The 21,861-nt window shown below is 43.1% G+C and overlaps 2 protein-coding genes across 6 annotated transcripts in view; one reads left to right on the top strand and one right to left on the bottom strand.

The window, feature by feature from the left end:
* The window catches only part of ANKS1A (ankyrin repeat and sterile alpha motif domain containing 1A), a 195,898-nt gene extending 181,000 nt beyond the window's left edge, over window positions 1–14,898 (bottom strand). For all 3 annotated transcript variants that reach the window (XM_025381318.1, XM_025381319.1, XM_025381320.1), the window contains exon 1: window positions 14,575–14,898. In XM_025381318.1, coding sequence (XP_025237103.1) covers window positions 14,575–14,759 — 185 coding nt within the window. In that variant the 5' untranslated portion in view covers window positions 14,760–14,898. The remainder of the gene's footprint in view (window positions 1–14,574) is intronic.
* Window positions 14,899–16,085: 1,187 nt separating this feature from the next.
* The window catches only part of TAF11 (TATA-box binding protein associated factor 11), a 10,726-nt gene continuing 4,950 nt past the window's right edge, over window positions 16,086–21,861 (top strand). For all 3 annotated transcript variants that reach the window (XM_025381793.1, XM_025381791.1, XM_025381792.1), the window contains exons 1-2: window positions 16,086–16,382; window positions 21,008–21,156. In XM_025381793.1, coding sequence (XP_025237578.1) covers window positions 16,212–16,382; window positions 21,008–21,156 — 320 coding nt within the window. In that variant the 5' untranslated portion in view covers window positions 16,086–16,211. The remainder of the gene's footprint in view (window positions 16,383–21,007; window positions 21,157–21,861) is intronic.

Here is a 21,861-nt window from a genome sequence, read left to right as displayed (position 1 = left end):
TGAGCTATGATCGTGCCATTGCATTCCAGCCTAGGCAACAAAGCAAGACCCCATCTCTATAAAAAATTTAAACATTAGGCAGACGGGTTGGGCACGGTGGCTCATGCCTGTAATCACAGCACTTTGGGAGGCCAAGGAAGGTGGCTCACGAGGTCAGGAAATCGAGACCATCCTGGCCACCATGGTGAAACCCCGTCTCTACTAAAATACAAAAAAAAAAAAAAATTAGCCAGGCATGATGGTGCGTGCCTGTAGTCCCAGCTATTCGGGAGGCTGAGGCAGGGGAATCGCTTGAACCCGGTAGGTGGAGGCCCCTGTGAGCCAAGATCACGCCACTGCAGTCCAGCCTGGCAACAGAATGAGACTCCACCTCAATTAAAAAAAAAAAAAAAATAGGCAAACTTGGTGGTGCATGCCTGTAGTCCTATTACTCAAAAGACTGAGTGAGGTTGGAGAATAGCTTGAGCTACAATCCCACCACTGCACTTCAGCCTGGGCAACATAGCAAGATCCTCTCTTGGAAAAAAAAAAAAGTTTTTCTACATGATGATTTGCCTGTTAAACAGATAGAGGTTTATGGGCAAATTGGTGCGAAGAATGACAACCAAACCCCACAACAAGCCAATTTGAAAGTACCAATATTAGGATAAAAAACACAGAAAACAGAAGTTACAGGAAATGAGTTTTATGGATTACAGTGGGAATGCCCCACACATACATCCAAAAAATCTTGGGTTTAGCTTCTACTATATCATTCTGCTAGTACTAGTAGCATTATACCGAACTTATAATTTGGTAAATACATTCCTCTCAGCAAACACAGATATTTTTAAGTGACTGTGAAATTTCGCCCAAAAGAATCAGGTCTTCATAAATATCTGTCAATTGAATGAGAAGACGCTAGGGTACCTGGACTGCTATTTTCATCAGTTTTCTTTGTAAATGAACTATAAAGTTTACAAAAGAGCATATGTTAAAGAGAAAGGTAACTGGAAATGATGGTAACTGAAGACAATAACAAGTCAAGTCTAACATCATAATGGATAAGGAAAAGGCATCTTTTTTTTGTTTGTTTTTTTGAGATAGAGTCTTGCTCTGTCACCCGGGCTGGAATACAATGGCGTGATCTCGGCTTACTGCAACCTCCGCCTCAGCCTCCCAAGTAGCTGGGGTTACAGCCACAGTCGCCAGCCTGGAAAAGACATCTTTTAAAAAGACAGCTCTATCAATTTGGTTGACAAAACATAACTAGTAAAAGCACTGGACCTGATTTTTTATACACTCCTTCTTTTAAAAAGAAAAACTTAGGCCAAGTGCGGTGGCTCATGCCTGTAATCCCAGCACTCTGGGAGGCCGAGGAGGGCGGATCATCTGCAGTCGGGAGTTCCAAACCAGCCTGACCAACACGGAGAAACCCCATCTCTACTAAAAATACAAAATTAGCCGAGAATGGTGGTGCATGCCTGTAATCCCGGCTACTCAGGAGGCTGAGGCGGGAGAATCACTTAAACCCGGGAGGTGGAGGTTGCGGAGAGCCGAGATCACACATTGCACTCCAGCTTGGGCAACAAGAGCAAAACTCTGTCTCAAAAAGAAATAAAAAAGAAAAACTTAAACCTTAAAATGAAGCATTAAGCCCTGGATCATTTACTTGAAAAGTCTTTTGAAACTCTGCTCTGGGTCTGCTAAAGATGGCAAGAGAGACTGCTGATGAGTGACTAGCAAGAAAACTATTCTCCAGCTGAGTCTTAAACACACAATTATGGAGATAGCGATAGATTAAAAAGTAACAAATGTGGAATCTCTGCCAATTTCAATATCTAAAGTATTTTCATTTGTAGGTAAAAAGTAATAGGCCTTTTCTATCACTGTTAGGTATACAGGACCCATAGGTATTTTCAGAGCTACTTAGCTAGAATACTACCTTTTCCTTATACTTCCACCACTGGGGACACAGACATCTTTTTGGTAGCCATGATTCCACATAAAATAGGACCCTTAAAGGCCTTGCAAACAGAACACCTCAATCCTGTCCGGGCGTGTTGGCTCACGCCTGTAATCCCAACACTTTGGGAGGCCAAGGTGGGCAGATCTCTTAAGCCCAGAAATTCGAGACCAGCCTGGGAAACATGGCAAGACTCCGTCTCTACAAAAAATACAAAAATTAACTGGGCATGATGTCATGAGCCTGCAGTCACAGCTACTCAGGAGACCGAGGTGGGAGGATTGCTTGAGCCCAGGAGGCTGAAGTTACAACAACCTGTGACTGCATCACTGTGTTCCAGCCTGAGTGACACAGTGAGACCCCATCTCAGAAAACAACCAACCAACCACAAAAAAACCACCTCATCCCAGTTTTAGGCCAGTCATTTAAACACTATAAAATCATCAGTAAAATGGGCACTAATACTTGTGTTGAAGGATTGTGAAGATTAAAGTACCAAGGATTATGGAAAGTAGTATTTCCCATCCCATAATCCTAGGCTTCAAGATAGCATCGACAATCATTTGAACCAGCCAGATAATACTGTCTGAAAATCATTTTATGGGCAAACTAATTATTATTTGAGAATGCAAGTTTTGGTTGTTAATCACTAATGAGGGAGGGAATTGTTTAAAAAAACAAGCAGAGTTGGAAATAACTTCAAATACACAGGCTTTTGGTTTCTTGCCAATTGTTTAGATTCACTTCCCTTGTACAAACTTTGGCCCTGGTAGTCCATCTGGCAGTTTATGTAGCTTATAGGTCCAAAACTAATTTTTATCATTTTGAACTGGTTGTGGGGGGCATGGGGACCACTTACATTTTCTCACAGGTAAAATCCATGAACACATGCACCTACATGAGATGAGAATTTTCTAGAAGTCTGAAAAAGCAATATGGGAGCTGCAGGGAAGTCCCCCACATTATCTAAACTAATATATTATTTGGCATAGACATAAAGGCATTCTCCTTATCTAACTTTCCTGTATTCCAGGGAATTTGCCAATTAAAAAAAGCCTACCTCACTTTATGTAGTCAAAGTCTTCCCAAAGGACTTTGTGTTACATTCTTGGGTAAAAGGAAGAAGTCCCAGTTGCATAATAACCAAGAGCAAAGACTCTGGGGCCTGTCTGACTGGGTTCAAAACTAAGCTCTAACTTTTACTAGCTTACTGCACCTTGGCAAGCTACCTCATCTCTTTGTGCTTCAGTTTCCTCACCAGTAAAATGGCAATACTACTAGTGCCTTCCTCAAACAGTTGTTATGGCCAGGTGCGGTGGCTCATGCTTATAATTCTAACACTTCGGGAGGCTGAAGCAGGAGGATCGCTTGAGCTCCAGAATTTGAGACCAACCTCGACAACACAGTGAGATCTCATCTCTATTTTTCTTATTTAAAAAAAAAAAGAGTTGTTATGAAGACAAAATGATTTAATATTTGTAAAGTGCTTAAAAGGGTATAGCATGAAGTAAGTGGTATAAAAGCAACCATTAAACTTAAATAAATCCCTAATTAACCTTCCAGTAAAATTTTATCTAAGCATATAGTAAGTGGTGGCTTAAGTCTCATCCAAAGAGACTGATTCTCCAAGTGGCCAAATGTAGTGCTTTATAAGCAAAAGTTTTGGAATCACAGAGATGCCAGGCTCTGCACTCCTCTGTGTGGCCCTGGCTTAATCACTTTAACCTCTCTCTTAACTTTTGCTTCTTCATCTGTAAAATGGAAATAACAACAATTGTCTTGCAGGCATGTTGTGAAGATAAACTGAGCAAATACATGTATGTAAAGTCCTTGGCACAGACAGAGCAAAGTATTAAGTGCTCAAGAAACGAAACCATCCCACCCATCCCAAATACACACACACACACACACGCACCCCCACAATACTGTCGGTAGCAATACCTCTGAGCTACTGAGTTAATGACTTCAAATACTACAGCATGGGCTGGATTTTGCATTGAAGTTTGATCATAGCTGCAGGGCAACCTGAAGAAGCAAGAATCAGGTGGCTGGCCCCACTGAGGACAAAAGTCAATGCACAGACTCCATCAGGCTGGATCAGAGGAAGAGTGGTGAGCATGATGTGGATAGTTATGAGCAAAGCCAGGACTGGGGCTCTTCCCCAGGCACAGCTAAGAGTTAAAGATCTAAAAACCACATCAGAAAGTCTGAGAACCTTTCAGACACTCAGGTAAACAGCCCTAAACTGATCTGTTTTGTAATCTTTTCTGGCCATTCGTCTTTTTGTAAATAGGTCTCAACTATAATTTAAAAGAAAAAATAAATTTGCGACCAGACTGGGCAACAGAGCAAGACCTCATCTCTACTTTACAAAATAACAAAGCTTTTTTTTTCTAATTACTTTTTTTTTTTTTAATAATAGAAACTGGGTCTCACTATGTTGCTCAGGCTGCTCTCAAACTCCTGGGCTCAAGTGATCCTCCGGCCTCAACCTCCCAAAGTGCTGAGATTATAGGTGTTAGCCACCATGCCAGGCCATAAAGCTGTTTTTATTTTATTCTGCTTGGAGCATATTGCTCTATGCATTTGTATTATTAATGGCCCTCTTCTAAACATTTGGTCTCTGAAAAAGAACCAGTAAAGCCCTAAGTTAACCATTAAAAGTCCTGGGCTTGCATAAAGTTTCCTTTCTGAATATAAGTAGTATTTAGCAACCATAAATCAGTACATTACTTCCCAGTCAGAAGGACCCAGGAGATGTAAGGGGCCTCAGAATTATTATGAGTCTTCAAATTCAACAATATGTATGTTTCTTGTTGTTGATTTTGAGGTGTAATTTGAATATTCAGCTGTTGATTTCTGCAACGGCTGAATATTGAAACTACACCTACCATTCTACTGAATATATCAAATGTTATAAGCAGAATGTACACACTAACTTATCCACATGCGTGTTCATCACAGAGCTGTTCTAATAGCAGAAAACGAAAAACAAACTCATGTTCCATGTCAGGAAAGGGGTTAAATTAATTACAATTCATACACACCACGGATATCACATCCATTTAAAACGAGGTTGAGGAGGACAGAAAATATAGGAAAGTGGTTTCACAATATAGTTAGTGAAAACGTGAGACAAAGTATGCACAAAATAATGTCATTTCTCTTAAAAAAAAAAAAGTTTGCACAGAAAAAAAAACAAGAATGTACACCAAAATTTCAAATTAATTTCTGTAGGAGGTAGAATTATAACTGATTTTATTTTCTTCTTTGTGCATTTGTCTTGCAATTTTTCTACCATAAAGGCAGAGGTTTACAGTCCCCCATCAACAATTCAGAAATCCAAAAAGCTCTGAAAATATATTTTCATAAGTTAGCAGCAAACTCATTTAACTGTAAAACCTGACCTACACTGATATGAAGCTGCTCCATACTTATCCTATTTAGTGAATATTTACAGGCTTTGCTGTAGAAATATAATGTTTCCAGGGTGCTGCCACAATCCCACTAGGGACTCAATATACAATATTGAGTCAGGACCCTGAAAACATATCTGGCCCCAAGGATTCAAACAAAGGATTGTGGACCTGTACTGCTTTGTAACTTTGCCACCACTGCCAATTTTCAGAGTAGGACAATTTTCAGAGTCCTATTTTAAAAATAGGACTCTTCATAGTTTAAAAGGTTGGGAGCTTCTGCTATGAATTATTATGTTAAAATGGCAACATCAATAAAAGATGCGTCCTTAACAGGGTCCTCACTCTGATTCATCAAGGGTGGAAAGCATCTGGCTCCCATCAGATGATTCTAGCAGCCGAGGTTTACCAAGTTCTTGCCATGTGCCAGGGATTATATGCCTTACATCCTTTAGCTTATTTAATGCTGCTTTAGAAGATAGGTACCATCCCAGACCCATTATACATATGAAGACACAGAGGCTCAGAAAAGTGACTTAATTTGCCTAAGTCACAAGGCAGAGTTGGGTCAGAGCCTGATCCTTAGCCGCCATAGTATGTTCTCACCACTTAAGCAAGCCAGGAGGCAGTTCTGCTTCCTGGATCAGTGGTAATAATAGCACAAACAGATACAACTATCTTATTTCAAAGCAGAGACAACTGACTTGTTTTAAAAACTCTTTTTTGATTTGTAAACTAAACAAACTTGATCTACAAATTACTGAGAAAGGATAAATATGAAGCCATACCATATAATTTCTAGTATTACTACCATTAACTCTAACCACACCAAAGTTATGTGAAGATGTTCTATGAATGTAACATATTATACGATATAATTTTCCCTACCACAGAAAATCTCCCAATAATCCTTCGGAAATCAGTGTGGGAAATATTTTCTGAGAGCTCTCCAAAAAAGAGACCAAGTTCCTACCCACAGGAGAGCCTGATTCTTCTAAGAACAAACTCTCCACTGTCTACTTCTGGGGTTTCCTTAGTGTTTCTGGGCTACAAAATCCAGTAATTTACTTTCCCTACGAAAGACTAGGGCAGAAATAGCCTGGACTTCCTTTCTGCAAACCAAAATTCACAGCTGTTTGGGGTGAACAATCCAATGTGGGAAAAAGAACCTCTTGAAGGGATTTTTCTGGCCAAGAATCCAACTTTCACTAGGACCATAACCTCCTATGACCCTTGAACATGCTGAAGCTACTAGATACAAGTCAAATTCTTCAGATCACAAGCTTGTTTCATTGTTTCCTGTCTCTAATTTTTGCAACTAAGAGAGTAAAAACTGAACTTCAGTTGGAGGATGTGAAAAAGGGAGACCACTGACTTTAAATCTTAAACTTTGTAGTAAATTTTTTTTTCACGGCAGCCTCAACCTTCCACCTTCTGGGCTCTAGCAATTCTCCCACCTCTGTGTGTCTGCCTCCTGAGTAGCTGGGACCACACGTGCATGCCATCACACTCAGCTAATTTTTTATTTTCATTTTTTTTGAGACGGAGTTTTGCTCTTTTTTGCCCAGGCTGGACTGCAGTGGCACGATCTCAGCTCACTGCAACCTCCACCTCCCAGGTTCAAACAATTATCCTGCCTCAGCCTCCCAAGTAGATGGGATTACAGACGCAGGCCACCACATGCAGCTAATCTTGTATTTTTAATAGAGACGGGGTTTTACCATATTGGCCAGGCTGGTCTTAAACTCCTGACCTCAGGTGATCCACCCGCCTCAGGCTCCCAAAGTGCTGGGATAACAGGTGTGAGCCACTGCGCCTGGCCTAATTTTTTTATTTTTTGTAGAAACGAGGTCTTGCCATGTTGCCCAGGCTGGGAAAATTATCTTTAATTCTAAGTAAATGCCTTATTCAGTTTAAGATTAGGCACCTTCTAGATTTTTACATATAAAGTAACTACCACAGAAGTCATTTCTAGGCATGTTACCTTTTTTTGTTTCTTTTTGTTTTTCAACAGGGGAACCACACTCTGCTTTAGAGAAAGCAAAAAATGTAAGTACAGCAATTCCAAAATGCAGGAACAGGGCTGCCATCCGAACAAAATCACATTTAAAGGGAGTATTTTAAGACATTCTTGGGCGGGCGTGGGGGTTCACACCTGTAGTAATTCCAGCACTTTGGGAGGCCGAGGCAGGCGGATCACTTGAGGCCAGGAGCTCGAGACTAGCCTGGCCAACATAGTGAAACCCCGTCTCTACTAAAATACAAATATTAGCCAGGTGCAGTGGTGCATGCCTGTAATCACAGCTACTTAGGAGGCTGAGGCACAAGAATTGCTTGAACCTGGGAGGCAGAGGTTGCAGTGAGCTGAGATTGCATCACTGTACTGCAGTCTGGATGAAGGAGTGAGACACTGTCTCAGAGAAAAAAAAAAAAAAGGCCAGGCACGATGGTTAACGCCTGTAATCCTAGCACTTTGGGAGGCCGAGGAGGGTAGATTGCCTGAGCTCAGGAGTTCGAGACCAGCCTGGACAACACGGTGAAATCCCGTCCCTACTAAAATACAAAAATTTAGCCGGGGGTGGTAGCATGCGCCTGTAATCCCAGCTACTCAGGAGGCTGAGACAGGAGAATCCCTTGAACCCGGGAGGCGGAGGTTGCAATGAGCCGAGATCGCACCATTGCACTCCAGCCTGGGCAACAGAGAGAGACTCTGTCTCAAAAAAAAAAAAAAAAGAAAAGAAAAAAAAGACATTCTTGAAAAACGATTTTTAATTAATTTAGTTTAGTGGAAGACCCAGAAAACTGTTATGCTAGTGGATAGTTGCATTTTATCTTGTTTTTGCATTCTCTTAGAAGAGCAGGAACTTATACAAATCCACAAGATCTGTTTCCAGGCCCTTCCATTCTCAGTCCTTACGTGGTCAGTGTTGCCCTCTGCCTTAAGATGTTAAAATTGGCCGGGTGCGGTAGCTCAAGCCTGTAATCCCAGCACTTTGGGAGGCCGAGACGGGTGGATCACGAGGTCAGGAGATCGAGACCATCCTGGCTAACACGGTGAAATCCCGTCTCGACTAAAAAATACAAAAAAAAAAACTAGCCAGGTGAGGTGGCGGGCGCCTGTAGTCCCAGCTACTCGGGAGGCTGAGGCAGGAGAATGGCGTGAACCCGGGAGGCGGAGCTTGCAGTGAGCTGAGATCCGGCCACTGCACTCCAGCCTGGGCGACAGAGCGAGACTCCGTCTCAAAAAAAAAAAAAAAAAAAAAAAGATGTTAAAATCATTTTGCTCAAAATAGGCACTTTCGAAAGAAATCTGACACAGTAGTGGGCAAAAGTAAAAAGGTCAGCATGAGAAAAGGCTGTCATGCCATTATAATCTCCAAGCTTCAGATCCATTCTGGGAACGAATAAAGGACCATTTTAATAGAATGGTTATGCTAATCACTGTTTAAAAAATAATAACAATAACAAGAGGAAGAAGTCTAGTCTGGCATGGTGGCATGTGCCTGCAGTCCCAGTAGCTTAGGAGGATGAGGCAGGGGGATCAATTGAGCCCAGGAGTTTAAGGTCAGCCTAGACAACATTAGCAAGACTCCTGTCTCAAAAATTTTTTTAATTAAAAAAACAAAAATCAAAGTCCTTAAATAAGTATTAGGAAGCTTTCTTTAAAACAATGAATTACTTGTCATATTTTCTGACATTTGGGAGAATCTATTATTATCCTCCAAATGAGATCCATTTTTCAAAAATTTTCATGCTTTATTCCTTATTTCAGAACATTTTCACATCTTGGGAAATTCATCTATGTTTTTGGAATAGTTTTCTTTTTTCTTTTTCTTTTTTTCTTCCAACAAAATGGCAGCATAAAAATTAGTTTACAGCCACATTCATTGCTACTATCTATAAATTTTCAGATTCTCCAGCAAGTCCCCTTGGCTTCCTCTTTTCTTATTCGCCCTTCTCATGCTTGAGAAATTAAGCATAAAATATTCCTAAACCATGACACAATCTCCTCAACCGTGATCTTTGGTTTAGTTTCTCTGTGCTTCTGAACCCTAAGAAGTACATTTCACTTTACTTTTCCATTCATATACTTCAGTATTTAGTTCATAATTCAATTTACAGTTTGAAGCTATTGTGACCGGTTTTCTTTTTTCTTCTTCTTTTTTTTTTTTTTTTTTTTGCAGGGGGTGGTGGTGGGGGAATGCGGTCTGGCTCTGTCACCCAGGCTGGAATGCAGTGGAACAATCTTGGCTCACTGCAGCCTCAACCTCCCAGATTCAAGCAATTCTCCCACATCAGCCTCCCGAGTAGCTGGGACTACAGGTGCACACCATCACGCCCGGCTAATGTTTGTATTTTTTGTAGAGATCAGGTTTTAGCACGTTGCCTAGGCTGGTTTCAAATTCCTGGGCTCAAGTGATCCACCTGCCTCAGCCTCCCAAAGTGTTGGGATTACAGAGGCAAGCCACTGTGCCCTGCCATGATTGGTTTTAACATTTCCTTTTCTCAGATCTTTTTGGCCTTTTAGTTGACAGAATTTACTTTTAACCAAATCTTACTATATTCTTATACAGGAGTTTCCTTCTTGAAAATCAGTGTTTCACTATAACTCTAAACATAGCAAACTCTCTGTTACATGAGAATTTGAGTGCCTGCTACGTCCCCAGAGCTAAAAAATACTGTAAGTTAAGAAGTTTGATAGAATGCCTGTCCCAAGCTCCCAAGGTATAGACCAAAGGCATGCATCCATTAAACAATCAGAAAATGAGTTAGTATTATATAAAGTATAATCCATGCAATCCAGAGCCTCTGTAAGCCTAGACATTTTGGATAACTGTGCTTTCTAGATAATCTATTGCTTATCCTTTTAAGTAACAAAAATTATATTTAAACCATTTTGGATAGAAAACTATGTATTTTTCTTCTTTCACTAACAAGATATATTGAACATAATTTAATCTTTATTTGATGGTTAACAGTCATAATAAACACAAATCATAGCACAAAGATACAGTAAACTGATGCTTGGGGCTTACATAGGTATATAGGGCTATATACACTTATGTTAATAGCTTCAAACAGCCAGGAAGTAGGATAAATTATGCTAAATTTGTATGCTTTCTCTGTCTCCTTTTTGTTGACCTGTGACACAGACATAGCATACTACTATAAACTCTATAAGGGAACAGAACATGTATGAAGAGAGGGGCTAATTCTGATAGCGCACCTACAATGTCCCAGGTCTCAGACATATTTTGCAGTGCATCTAGCAATCACTTGGTCTGGCACAAAGTACATCATAGGTAAACATTGGGTATATGAATGATTCCTCTCCCTTATTTACTCTTTCTAATCTGCCATGCTTGGAAAACAGATCCCCAAGCATGAAAAAACACCATTTAAAATGTGTCAGGCAGGGCGCTGTGGCTCACACCTGTAATCCCAGCACTTTGGGAGGCTGAGGCAGGAAGACAGTTTGAGCCCAGGAGTTCGAGACTAGCCTGGGCAACATAGTGAGACCCCAGCTCTACAAAAATAAAAATAAATAATGTGTCTGGCATGGTACTTTGCACAGAACAGGTGCAACACAGCAAAACTCTATGTGCTAAACTGAGGATGACTAAGATTGAGGACTTAGAATATGCCAGGAATTATGGTAAGTCCCTTACACGCATTATCTAAGATGATACCTATAAGGCAGATAGTATTATCCCCATTTTACAGATGCAGAAATTGAGTATCAAAGTGGTTAACTTGAATAATGTCAAGCAGCTGGTCAGTGGTGGCAGTGGAATGTGAATCCAGGAAGTCTGACACAAGAACAAGTGGTCTTAAATATAATGCTATACTGTCTCTGAATAAATATCCAGTAAGGAAGGCTGGAAGAACACAAAGTTTAAACAACATTTTTTTCTAGTAGAAAGTCTTTGCTGACTTTCTGGTTCTCAGGTATAGTATCAATCAGTGACGGTTACTACATGTAAACATTATTCTGACAGGCCAAAGCAATCAACTGTGAAAGCTAGGCAAGCAAAGTACACTACAGATGATGTGCTCCAAAGACGTGGAAGCCTGAGAGATCTGTGTGTATTAGGGTCATCAGGAAGGGCTTTAAGAAGTTAAAACCTAAGCCCAAGCTGTGTAGAGGAAAAGGGATGGGTAGGAGAAAAGGGCATTTTGTAGCTTAAGAATAAACACAAAGCCTTTGTGGAATATGGGGTGGGGGAACATAAACAGGTGAATACACAAACACATATGTGGTTTGGAACAATTATTCCACTGCAACTGTAAGCTCCTATTCCTGCCAGCTTTACTTCATTACTCAAACACCTGCACAAAAGCAAGTTACAGTTGGCAGTACAAGTAGGAGTAGAATATGGCAGCCAATACAAAGGCCAAATCTGAAGCTATGATTCCACAGCTCTCATTAAATAATCCAGGGTCTTTAGGGGAGAGAGGGTTGGGGGTAGACTTTACTATGTCCAAATCTAAAAAGGGAGGACATACTGACCTAGGCACGGTCTCATTTGCTCAGAAATCTTTCACTAGCTTTAATCAGAGTCACCTCTAATTAGTGTAACTAGTGCCTCCAGATCCTCCCTGCCCCTAGGAGTCACAGGAATGAGAGGCTGGGAAGCTCTTAGGCATTTACCCTCTCTACAAAAGACACGGAAGAAAGTCAAGGGGAGCCAGCTCTCTAACTCTGGGGAACAGAGAGTTAACACCCACAATTTATGGCAGAGACGGGACACATCAGCAAGAGGCCCAAAGTAGAAGCATTGTGCTCAACAGGTTTCCTAGTATTGCTTAACTATATTAACTATATGGCAGTTAAATCCTCAGCAGAATTTCAACAGTCTCTGAGTGAGCACGCTAAGAATAACTTGACCTGAGGCTGGGCACAGTGGTTCATGCCTGTAATCCCAGCATTTTAGGAGGCCGAGGCGGGCGGATCACGAGGTCAAGAAATTGAGATCAGCCTGGCTAACATGGCGAAACTCCATCTCTACAAAAAATACAAAAATTAGGTGGGTGTGGTGGAGCGTGCCTGTAGTCCCAGCTACTTGGGAGGTTGAGGCAGGAGAATTGCTTGAACCCAGGAAGGCAGAGGTTGCAGTGAGCTGAGATAGTGCCATTGCACTCCAGACTGTGAACAAAGCGAGACTCCGTCTCCAGAAAAAAAAAGAATAATTTGACCTGTACTTGAAGGTGGGAGATAAGAGAAACTTCTCACTTTAGCAGGATATGCTGAGGGTTAAGATATCTCTGGAAAATCTCCAAATGCTATGTCATCAACTCATTAAAGACAGAGGCATCTCCAAACCTGTACAGTCTTGTCGCCTTTCAGACATCAGAACTGCAGAGTGGCAAAACCAGGTGAGATCCAAAACCCAATTCATGCATTCACTGTACATTTATTGAACACCTGTAAGTTGTCAGGCACTGATCTAGGGACTGAGAATATAAACATGATATATGGAAGTATACCCATCCATTATTATTTACCTTTATTATGCCCAACCTCTCAAGGGTCCAGGCAGGAAGTTCTTCTGTTGCCTCAGGAGCACCAAATAAGTTTCCGTTCTCATTTCTGTGCCTCTGATCATGGGATACCCACCTGGAACATGCCCATAATAACTCACCTACCCAAATCCTCACATCCTTCAAGACCAGCTTAAGTCTCCCTCCTTTTGGAAGCCCTGACCTCCACTCCATCCCTAAATGATGTCTCTGTTCTCTGACCTGCTAGCAATTACAGTGAGTGATACCATCCACCATCCATTTATTTAGAAATTTATTGTCCTCCAATTGATACTTTCATTTCTTCAACAAATCTTAAGTACCTACTTATACTGCTTTTAAAATCTTCCTGTAAAGACCTGGGTTGGTACTCAGTGCTTAATATCTATTAACAACAATTTATTAGCGCCTGAGGCTTCTGTGGTCCAAGCTCACTCAAACTGAAGTTACATAAAGTAATGGGGAACAAAAGCTAACGAAGCCATTTCTAAATGAACTTCCACTTCTTAAAAACCTCAAAAGAACAAGGAAGGAAAAAGAAATCAGGCTATGAAAGCGCTGCTGAACCAACACATTTAACTCACACTGACAAAGCACCTCCAATCCCCCTTCGAAGCCACACAAAACTGATCTTTTCCCCTCGGTCCTTACAGTTCCAGATTGAAGGGTTTAACAACAGACCTTGGAAAAGTTTACAGCATTCCTCGGTTTCCTAAACAAGTGTCTCTGCCTTTATTTCTAGATGAATAAGCCGCCGGATGAATCCTGCATATGCCACTTAGACTAATTCAATACGGTTCACTACAAGGAACTACAATTTGAACTTCAAGCACAAGAGAGGCTAAAAGACGAACATCTTGAAAATGATAAATCCAGAGGCAATTTTAATATAAACAAAAGTGAGGGGGCGTGCGCGGTGGCTCACGCTTGTAATTCCAGCACTTTGGGAGGCCGAGGCGGGCGGATCGTGAGGTCAAGAGCTCGACACCAGCCTGGCCAACATGGTTGGCCCCCCCGTCTCTACTAAAACACAAAAACTAGCCGGGTGTCGTGGCGGGCGCCTGTAATCCCAGCTACTCGAGAGGCAGCCGCAGGAGAATCGCTTGAACCCGGGAGGTGGAGGTTGCAGTGAGCCGAGATCGCGCCACTGCACTCCAGCCTGGGTGATAGAACAAGTCTCCGTCTCGGGGGGAGGGGGGGAAAAAAAGCGAGGTCCTGCGTAGCCTGGTGGAAGGTTCCAAGTTCCTAAGAGAAAAAATCAATAGAATTTCCTCCAGAGGAGCCTCGAGATTCTACAAGGCGTGGGAGTTTCTGCAGGAGGTGAGGGAGAGCATATGTATATATATGATATACATATTTGCTCCAAATTGGCTTTTGTGGGCTACGACAGCTGGCACCCTGTAGCGAGCGAGGGTGAAGCCCGGCTGTGCCATGCGGCGGAGGCTGCCACCTGGGCACTCCCACCATTCTTCGCAGCCGGCTCAGAACGGGAGACCAGGCGAGCCCGGAGCAGCGTGGACTCGGACCCGCGCGCCCTCCGGTTTCCTGGCCCGTGCGCCGCCTGCCTCGCCCCGGGCACGCCACAAGCCCACCCCGCCCGAGTCTCAGGACCCCTGATCTCTCTGGAGACCCAAGAGACGGGTGGGGGAGAAGGGGTCTGCAGGCAGCGGCCCGGCCCCGGCGCGTACCCACCTGAGCAGACTGGAGAGAGGGTGGCTGGAAGAGCCGAGGCCGCCGCCGCCGCCGCCGCCGCCCCCAGAGCCGCCGCCGCCGCCGCCCCCAAAGCCAGAGGAGAGCCGCTTCCCGGACAGCAGCTTCTCCACCGCCGGGAGGTGCCCGGTGCGGGCCGCCTCCAGCAGCTCCTGCTCCTTCCCCATCCCCAGGGCCGCCACCCGCTGGACCCCCCTCCCCGGGGCTGCAGCCGAGCCTGCTCGGGCTCCCAAACTTTCCGTCTCCGGGCAACGCACCCCCCAAACCGGCTGGGGACACCACCCCCCCTCCCTGCCTTTTCCCCACGAGCGCGTCACTTCCGGGATCCGGCGTCACGCGTCACCGCGCCCCCGCGCCCCGCCCCCTAGCTCACCTAGCTGGGCGGGGCTCCGCGGACCAGCGCAGGTGGATTTTGCTGTGCCGAGACAGGTCTCTCGGGGTATGGGGACAGCGCCTTGTGGGTCCCCATTATATAGGTGGAAAGGGACAAACAGGCCCACCTGTACGCGCCTCCCGAAGTGCGCTCCTTCCCCAAACGTTTTGGGAGCTCCTGGGACAGGAAATACGGCAATTCGTCCAGGCAGCGCAGAAACAAAGAGATAAATATGGTAACGCGCACCTACATTTCCAAGGACATTCTTTAAGCACGCATAAATTAAATATGTAATAGGTGCTGGGACCTAGTCATACCCAGGTGAATAAAACGCCCTCCCCCTCGTCTCTCTATGAGGGAAGAGAAGAAAATTTTAAAATAGAAATATCCTCACCACTTCATCCTCCCAGTATATGAACTAGTTCGTTAAAGTGAAACGTTCGAAGGAGACACCTTCCTCTCTTTAGGCTTTCCTCTTAGTTTTGGTAAGATTAACCAAAATGATAGAAAAGTGTCAGACTTGTAGAAACAAACCTCAATCTTGAATACTTGCGAACTGAAAAAAAAATCATTTAATTGGATAGAAACTATGTGTGTTTTGTTCCATTGTACTAGCACTGTTTCTAAATCGAAGTACGCAGTCAATAGTTGTGGATGAATAAATGAATTGGATAAATTCTGCTCAAGCTAGATGACTTTTTGTTGTTAAGGTGCTTGCTGAATGGAGCGGAAATGCTAGCAATTCCATGTACACACAGACCCGCGGTTTCGGGCCAGTTGAAATACACAAGGTTGAGTCTTGCCTGAAAGTTTACCAATCCCGGGTAGCCTCATTCCACGACACCGCCATACAACGGAACTGAGTTTTCTCCCGATCCCCCAACTTTACTCTGAGGGGTTAACGAAGGGATTAACTGGCATTGAATTTTTAGACAGGCGAAAAGGAAAAAGTTATTTAGTAAACAAAACTGCGCTCCTTCACAAGTGCTGGTTTCCTAGCTAGGAGGATCCATAGTCTGAGCTCTTTACGTCCAATTTTCCCGCTTCCCACTGTCGCCAAACCAAAGTTAAAATGAGTCCTCTAGTCCTCTACGCGCGCCTCAAAATGACCCCTCAGGAGAGCGGTAGGGGTGATGTCATCGCTGCGCGACGACAGGAAGTAAGATCCTGTCCTGTGCAGCTCGGGGTTCCGAGCTTCTGCCTCAGACATCGCGGCGATCTCCTCTCCCCTCCAATCCTATCCGTGATGGACGATGCCCGCGAGTCGCCCTCCGACAAAGGTGGAGAGACAGGGGAGTCGGATGAGACGGCCGCTGCATCTGGGGACCCGGGGGCTACAGACACGGATGGAATCCCAGAGGAAACTGACGGAGACGCAGATGCGGACTTGAAAGAAGCTGCAGCGGAGGAAGGCGAGGTAGGAAGAGACGTATCGATGAGGCTGAAGGAATACCCAGAGATTGTGTTACTGGGTGCTTGCCGGGCTTCTGGTTAGTCCCTCCCAAGTTACGAGAACTCGAACTCACCAGAACTCCCTCCAGATCGTTAATTTTGAGGGGGAAGAGAGCGGACGACCAAACAGAACTCCAGTGCTGGTTCCGTTCCAGAGGCTCAAGCACTGCATTAATATTTTTAGTCTTGTCAAGGGATTAAAGCTACTTCTAAGGGAGTTTTAATAGCCTATTGGCTTTAGTGGTGAGGAAACTGGGATCCAGTGTCACACTGAGACGCAGTGCAAGAGCTAAAACCCAGGATTCGTAGCACCCCTTTCACCGCAATATGGTTCGTCTTAGATGTTAAGACAACTTTGTTTCTTTATAGGAAGGAGGGTCGATCAAACCTGTCAAAGGGAGATAGACTTTTATAAAAGTGTCGCCCGGGCTGTAGTACAATGGCGCGATCTCTGGCTCACTGCAACCTCCGCCTCCCGGGTTCACGCGATTCTCTTGCTTCAGCCTCCCAAGTAGCTGGGATTACAGGCTCACACCACCATGCCCGGCTAATTTTTGTATTTTTATTAGAGACGGGGTTTTACCATGTTGGCCAGGCTGGTCTCGAACCCCTGACCTCGTGATCCGTCCGCCTCGGCCTCCCAAAGTGCTGGGATTACAGGCGTGAGCCACAGCACCCGGTGATCAGGGACCCATCAGTTGGGTCTGGTGTTTTTATGCTACAGAGAGTTCAGCAGTGTTGCCTAGCTGAACATTGGTCAGGACCAGAAACTCATCGTTCTCTGGATTACATTTCTAGAAGTATAATCTTGGGGTCTTAGAGCTAGAAGGCATTTAAGAGATCGTGGGGTGAACAGTAGATTAGATGGAAATAGCCTTTCAGTGTATAAAGTTGCATAAAAATGTATAAAGTAAGAACTTTTAGAAAAAGAGAAAATTTGGCCGGGTGCAGTGGCTCACGCCTGTAATCTTTGGGAGGCGGAGGTGGGTGGATGGCCTGAGGTCAGGAGATCCCCAATATGGGGAAACCCTGTCTCTACTAAAAATACAAAAATTAGCTGGGCATGGTGGCCGGCGCCTGTAATCCCGGCTACTTAGGAGGCTGAGGCACAAGAATCGCTTGAACCTGGGAGGCAGAGGTTGCAGTGAGCCGAGATCGCACCACTGCACTCCAGCTTGGGTGCCAGAGTGAAACTCCGTCTCGAAAAAAAGAAAAAGAGAACATTTGACAAAAGTATTTTAAGGCAGGTTTCTTTTTTTGTTTTTGTTTTTGTTTTTGAGACTGAGTACTCGCTCTGTCACCCAGGCTGGAGTGTGCAGTGGCGCGATCTCGGCTCACTGCAAGCTCCTTTAAGGCAGTTTTTGTTTGTTTGTTGAGACAAGGTCTCACTCTGTCACCCAGCCTGGAGTGCAGTGGCACAGTCTCTGCCTCCTGGGCTCAAGCAACCCTCTTATCTCAGCCTCCGCAGTAACTGGGATTGCAAGCATACTGCACCACGCTCAGCTGAAGTTTTTGTATTGCTTTGTTTTGTTTTGTTTTGTTTCGTTTTTGAGACAGAGTCTCGCTCTGTTGCCCAGGCTGGAGTGCAATGGCACAATCTCGGCCTACTGCAACCTCCGCCTCCCAGGCTCAAGTGATTCTCCTGCCTCAGCCTCCCCAGTAACTGGGATTACAGGCACGTGCCACTGTGCCCAGCTAATTTTTGTATTTTTAGTAGAGCCAAGGTTTCACCAAGTTGCCCAGGCTGGTCTTGAACTCCTGACCTCATGATCCATCTGCCTCAGCCTCCCAAAGTTCTGGGATTATAGGCATGAGCCACCGCACCTGGCCAGCTAAAGGTTTTTTAAATATTGTTTTGGTAGAGACAAGGTCTCATTATATTGCCCAGTCTGGTCTCCAACTCACTGGGCTGAAGTAATCCTTCCGCCTCAGCCTCCCAAAGTGCTAAGATTACAGGTGGGAGCCACTATGCCTGGCCAAGAAGGAAACTTTAAAACAGGTGTCAAGGACAGCAAGGATTTGAATAATTAGCTTGGTACACTAGAGAGCTCACTACATATATAAATTTGCACCGAACAGAGGATAAAATTATGTTGTTTCTGAAACACTTTTAAAAATCAATCATGTACTAGACCATGAAGAAAAATATGAATTCTTAAAAGTAGATATCATAACAGGCCACATCTTGTTAATGCAATGCATTAAACTTGAAATTAACTACAAAAAGCTTCTCCCCCACCAAAAAAGAACCCCCTGGAAATTTTAAACTATTTTTTAAATAGCCTTTAGACTAAAGAAATTAACAGAACACTTTATCAAATTATATGGGATTTGGCCAAAGCTTTATTTAAAGAAAAATGTATAGCCTTACATATTTTTATTAACAACCAGAAGATATTGCAAATAAGCACCTGACTCAAGAGACCAGATAAAGGGCCTAGTGGAGTGGGTCACACCTACAGACCTAGCTACCTGGCAGGCTGACACAGGAGGATCACTTGAGGCTGCAGTGAGCTATGATCCGGCCTGGGCAACAGAGTGAGTCTGGGGAAAAAACAAACAAACAAACAAACAACAGATAAAGAACAAAATAAATCAGAAGAGTGTAGGAACAAGGAGTTAACAAGGATACAAGTAGACACTAATGAATTAGCACATTAAAAAACATAAATGATAAAATTAAAACCTGATTACTTAAAATGTAAATGTACATTACAAAATATGAAAGGCTATAGGCACTAATATGGAGATCTTTAAAGCTATAAAAACATTTAATGTTCAAGTTTAGGCCAAATAAATGGGAAAATCTGAGAAAAACAGGTGAATTTTTAAAGAAAATACAAACCACCAAACTTGAAGCGCAAAGAAGTTAGAAAACTTGTATAAATCGGTAAGTAAAAAGAAATTGAAAGGATTGTCAAAGATAGACTACCTTAATCCCATCTATTCCCATATTCCTGTATGAGTTTAAATTTGAATTCCTCTTTAGGAACAAGTTAAATCTCAATGAGTTTTGTAGTATACTTACGATTCTCCTTTAAGTCAGAGGGGGTGAAGTTTGGATTTGATTTTTATTGTTATAAACAGGCAGTTTTTTAAGTTTGGGGGTGCATGTGCAGGATGTGCAGGTTTTGTTACATAAGTAAATGTGTGTCATAGGGGTTTGTTGTATAGATTATTTCATTTCCCAGGTATTAAGCCTAGTACCCATTAGTTATTTTTCATGATCCTTTCCCTCCTGCCACCCTTTACCCTCCCATAGACCCCAATGTGTGTTCCCCTCTATGTGTCCATGTGTTCTTATCATTTAGTTCCCACTTATTAGTGAGAACATGCAGTATTTGGTTTTCTGTTCCCGCATTAGTTTGCTAAAGATAATGGCCTCCACCTCCATCCATGTCCCTGCAAAGGACATGATCTCCTTCTTTTTTATGGCTGTATAGTATTTCATGGTGTATACTGGAAAATACATTTTCTTTATCCAGTCTATCATTGATGGGCATTTAGGTTGATTCCATGTCTTTGCTATTGTCAATAGCACTGCAATGAACATACGTGTGGATGTGTCTTTATAATAGAACAATTTATATTCCTGTGGGTGTATACCCAGTAATGGGACTGCTGGGTCAAATGGTAATTCTGTCTTTAGGTCTTTGAGGAATTGTCACACTGCCTTCCTCAATGGTGAACTGATTTATACTCCAACCAAGAATTTAAAAGCTTTCCTTTGCCTCCACAACCTTGCCAGTATCTGTTATTTTTTGACTTTTGAATAATAGCCATTCTGACAGATATGAGATGGTATCTCATTATGGTTTTGATTTCCATTTCTCTAATCAGAGATGCTGAGCTTTTTTTCATATGATTTTTGACCACAGGTATGTCTTCTTTTGAGAAGTGTCTTTGCCTACCTTTTAATGGGGTTTAAACAGGCATTTATTAAACATCCAGCATAAGTAAAATTGTGTTAAATGCTGATGGGGGAGAGATATAAATAATAAGAGACAAATCTATCTTCAAAAAGACTAGTAATGTGAAATAAACATTTGCATGAAACAGTAGGATTGAAGGATAAGAACAAAAGAGCACTACATGTGAGAAGCTCACTTGAAAGTCCCAAATTGAAATTAACACTGTTTTAATGAGAAGGGGCCTCCTTTTTAATATTCTTTCCATATGGAATCATCAGCAGTAAAGAGATCTGTAGATCTGGAAGCAGAAGAGCTGGCTGGATGGAGGGGACTTTGCTGACATCCCCTCTAAAGAATAAGGTCAGAAGAGTGGGCCCAGAGGGAGAGTGGTTTTCATGATCCTTGGCATTTCATCACCCTCGTAAACAGATACTGGAGCTGTGCTCATAGCCGAACTGGAAAACTAGATTATTTAGCAGGTTTTCTTTCCACGGCTGAGCCATAATCTTCCCTTAGGAGAGATACGGTATCTTATCCTTGATGGTACAGTCAGTGCCTAAAACTGAAAAACTACTCAATAAATGGATTTGTTGTTTTGTAATAAGGATAATGCCTTCTTACTTTGCCCAAGCCTCGAAAGTAGGCCAAATATGTAATAGAGTTTCTTTCATCTTCCCAGCCCAAGAGTCAGGATGTCTCAGATTTAACAACAGTTGAAAGGGAAGACTCATCATTACTTACTCCTGCGGCCAAAAAACTGAAAATAGATACCAAAGAAAAGAAAGAGAAGAAGCAGAAAGTAGATGAAGATGAGATTCAGAAGATGCAGTAAGTCACTTTCTTATCATTCCCCATTTCAAAGCTCTCACTTGACCACACAAATTTAATAAATTTTTCTTGGTATTTAAATTTTCTTTTATAAACTCAAAAGAAAATAAAACGATTAATACATTATGGCTGGGCATGGTGGCTCACGCTTGTAATCCCAACACTTCAGAAGGCCAAGGTGGGAGGATTTCTTGAGGTCCAAGTTTGAGACCAGCCTGGGCAACATAGTGAAACCCTATCTCTAATGTTATGTTACAGTACGTTACGGTTGGTTTTTTTGTTTTTGTTTTTTTTGGGACAGAGTCTTACTGTGTTGCCCAGGATGGAGTGCAATGGTATGATCTCAGCTCACTGCAGCCTCTGCCTCCTGAGTTCAAACAATTCTCATGCCTCAGCCTCCCGAGTAGCTGGGACTACAGGCATGTACCACCATGCCTAGCTAATTTTTGTATTTTTAGTAGAGACAGGGTTTCACTATATTGGCCAGGCTGGTCTTGAACTCATGACCTCAGGTGATCTGCCCGCCTCAGCCTCCCAAAGTGCTGGGATGACAGGCATGAGCCACTGTGCCTGGCCTCTATTTAAAATGTTTTTTTTGCCGGGCGCGGTGGCTCAAGCCTGTAATCCCAGCACTTTGGGAGGCCGAGACGGGTGGATCACGAGGTCAGGAGATCGAGACCATCCTGGCTAACACGGTGAAACCCC

This window comes from Theropithecus gelada, chromosome 4 (assembly GCF_003255815.1).
Source record: "Theropithecus gelada isolate Dixy chromosome 4, Tgel_1.0, whole genome shotgun sequence".
Lineage (NCBI taxonomy): Eukaryota > Metazoa > Chordata > Mammalia > Primates > Cercopithecidae > Theropithecus > Theropithecus gelada.
The sequence above is the reverse complement of the archived record's forward strand: the minus strand, read 5'-3'. Positions and strand labels throughout refer to the sequence as shown.